Genomic DNA, 2,500 nt, shown 5'->3' on the forward strand with positions numbered 1-2,500 from the left:
TCTGAAGTTAGAGTTAAAGTATGTCTTACCTCTCAATGTGAAAAAAAAAATTGGAATAGACAAGTGGTTGACCAAAGGGGAGCAGTACTAAAATATCGACGCAGTTTTCGTCTTAAAGATGCAAGTGTTGCCACTTTTCTGCAGTTTTTTTTTTTTTTTCATTCCCTGCAACCTATGCCTATATAGTCTTGAATCGAATACATTTACATAAGTACTTAGAAATTATTTATGATATGCATATAAATGCCTGGAAATGATCGTGTTTAACGCCTTGAACCTCCCTGTTCGAAGCCTTAAGTGAATATATTTAGACATATATCTATATATGTGTATATATATATGAGTGTGTGTGTGTGTGTGTGCGTGTACGTGTATGTGTGTGTTTGTGCGTGCGTGTGTGTGTGTATACATATATATATATATATATATATATATATATAAACATATATATATATAAAAAAATATACATATATCTATATATATCTATATATATATATATATATTTATATATATATATATATATATATATATATATATATATATATATATATATATATATATATACACATGGATATATGTATGTATATATATATATATATATATATATATATATGAATATATATATATATATATATATACATGGTTATATGTATGTATATAAATATATATATATATATATATATATATATATATATATATGTGTGTGTGTGTGTGTGTGTGTGTGTGTAGGTATTTATGCTTATATACATGCATGTGTGTATACATGCATACATACATATAATACACACACACGCACGCGGGAGCATCTTTCCTTCCTTCCGGTCCAACCACTGCGACCTTCACCTTGAAGATGTTAATTCGTCTCATCATACGTCGACCACACAACACGTAGTTATACTCCCCGGAACAATCAAATCACCTACAAAAGATTCATTTATTTCTCTAAACTCGCTGCCGCGTACACGTACATACACATACACATACACATACACACACACACACACACACACACACTTCGTCTACCTTCATCATGTCACTCACCAAAGTAAGAGATAAGCATGCCTGCTATACATTAATAATAGGAAATTAAGTAAATATGTGTTCCATAATGCCGTAACGATTTAATATGCATGGCAAAACAAAAACATTAAAGAAAATTATAGAAAAAAGATCATACCCACTATAGATTTCATGAAAAATGGGACAACAGGTTCGAGTTTTTTTTGTTTTATTCTGGATATGATCTTCATACCCATATCCTATTCGTTGTTTGCCGGGAATAATCACACAGGAAATAGGGGTACGAACATACACAGATATACATACTGTATGTCTATGTTTATCATGCACATAGGCATATGTTATCTGTGTGATTATCGTAACAGTTGCTGCATCTGCAAATTCTCAATCAGCTTATGGATGTGCTCCACAGCCAACATATGAGGCAAGTATAATTTTGAAAAAAACTAAAAGTCCTCTTTTTTTACTAGTAGATTGTAAAGAAAATGCGTTATTCAAGACTTTGATTTTCTGCAACTTTTCCCAATCCCTGCACATAACGACTCCAACAGTGCCGTAAAGGACGACTACTCCGATAACAACTTCGGAAGCTCGGGATGGTTACGATACTCAGTAAGGTATATTCAGTATAACTGTTTCAGATCATTGTATATAATCTATATAAAACGTTTTATTTCAGTTTCTTATTTCCGTGTGTGTAGCTTTACGTAAATTTATAACCTAGCTTATACTACTAGATTATACAATAATATAGCTAGCAAGAAATAATTCAGCTGACTTAATATATTCAGCAACTTGTTTTGTACTGTAACCTCAATTGCTTAGAATTTTATACTATTTTGTGAACATTCCCATAGAATCTTATTATATATAACAAACTCACGCAGTACTATAGTAAACATTTTCTTCATTAGAATGGTCATTCATGGAAAGGAAAAGGATGGCTATAATTCAAGGTAAATATCGCACGGAAGTAAGGAAGGGGCGTGTCTACTACATTCGCGGACTACAGTATAAAAGGGACTTTCTTGATTACCGGAGCATCACACTTCGCCTACCTCCATCATGTTCACTAAGGTAAGAAGTATCATCTTATCGAATTCAGATTTATAGAAAAAAAAAAAAAAAAAAAAAAAAACAGTTTAAAGGAATACTTCCATATTCCACTTCACCGTGACATGTTACAGTGCATAAGAAATCATCTTTTAATATATATTGTTTCTTTCTAGACTGTCGTCGCCCTTGCCCTCGTGGCAGTTGCTGCATCTGCACCTTCTCAACCAGCCTATGGCTATTCTCCTCAACCTACCTACGAGGTTTGTGATATTTGGGAACATAAAATGATAGCAGTAATATATCTAAACATGTAAATCACTGATATGTTATGAATGAAAATCTCACGATTCTAATATTGTGTGACTTTTTCCAGGTCCCTGCCAAGTATGACTTCAACTATGCTGTGAAGGAAGACTATTCCGGT

General features: G+C 32.4%; 1 protein-coding gene across 1 annotated transcript in view; it reads left to right on the top strand.

The window, feature by feature from the left end:
* Positions 1-2,085: 2,085 nt before the first annotated feature.
* LOC147472368 (cuticle protein 19.8-like) overlaps positions 2,086-2,500 on the top strand; it is a 741-nt gene continuing 326 nt past the window's right edge. Inside the window, exons 1-3 of the mRNA XM_086551080.1 lie at positions 2,086-2,097; positions 2,250-2,336; positions 2,450-2,500. The exon at positions 2,450-2,500 is cut by the window's right edge and continues 326 nt beyond it. Of these exons, the coding sequence (XP_086407206.1) occupies positions 2,086-2,097; positions 2,250-2,336; positions 2,450-2,500 (150 nt within the window). The remainder of the gene's footprint in view (positions 2,098-2,249; positions 2,337-2,449) is intronic.

Source organism: Penaeus japonicus, unplaced genomic scaffold (genome assembly GCF_977035675.1).
Source record: "Penaeus japonicus unplaced genomic scaffold, GWHDUDI00000001_assembly GWHDUDI00000002, whole genome shotgun sequence".
Taxonomy (NCBI): Eukaryota; Metazoa; Arthropoda; class Malacostraca; order Decapoda; family Penaeidae; genus Penaeus; species Penaeus japonicus.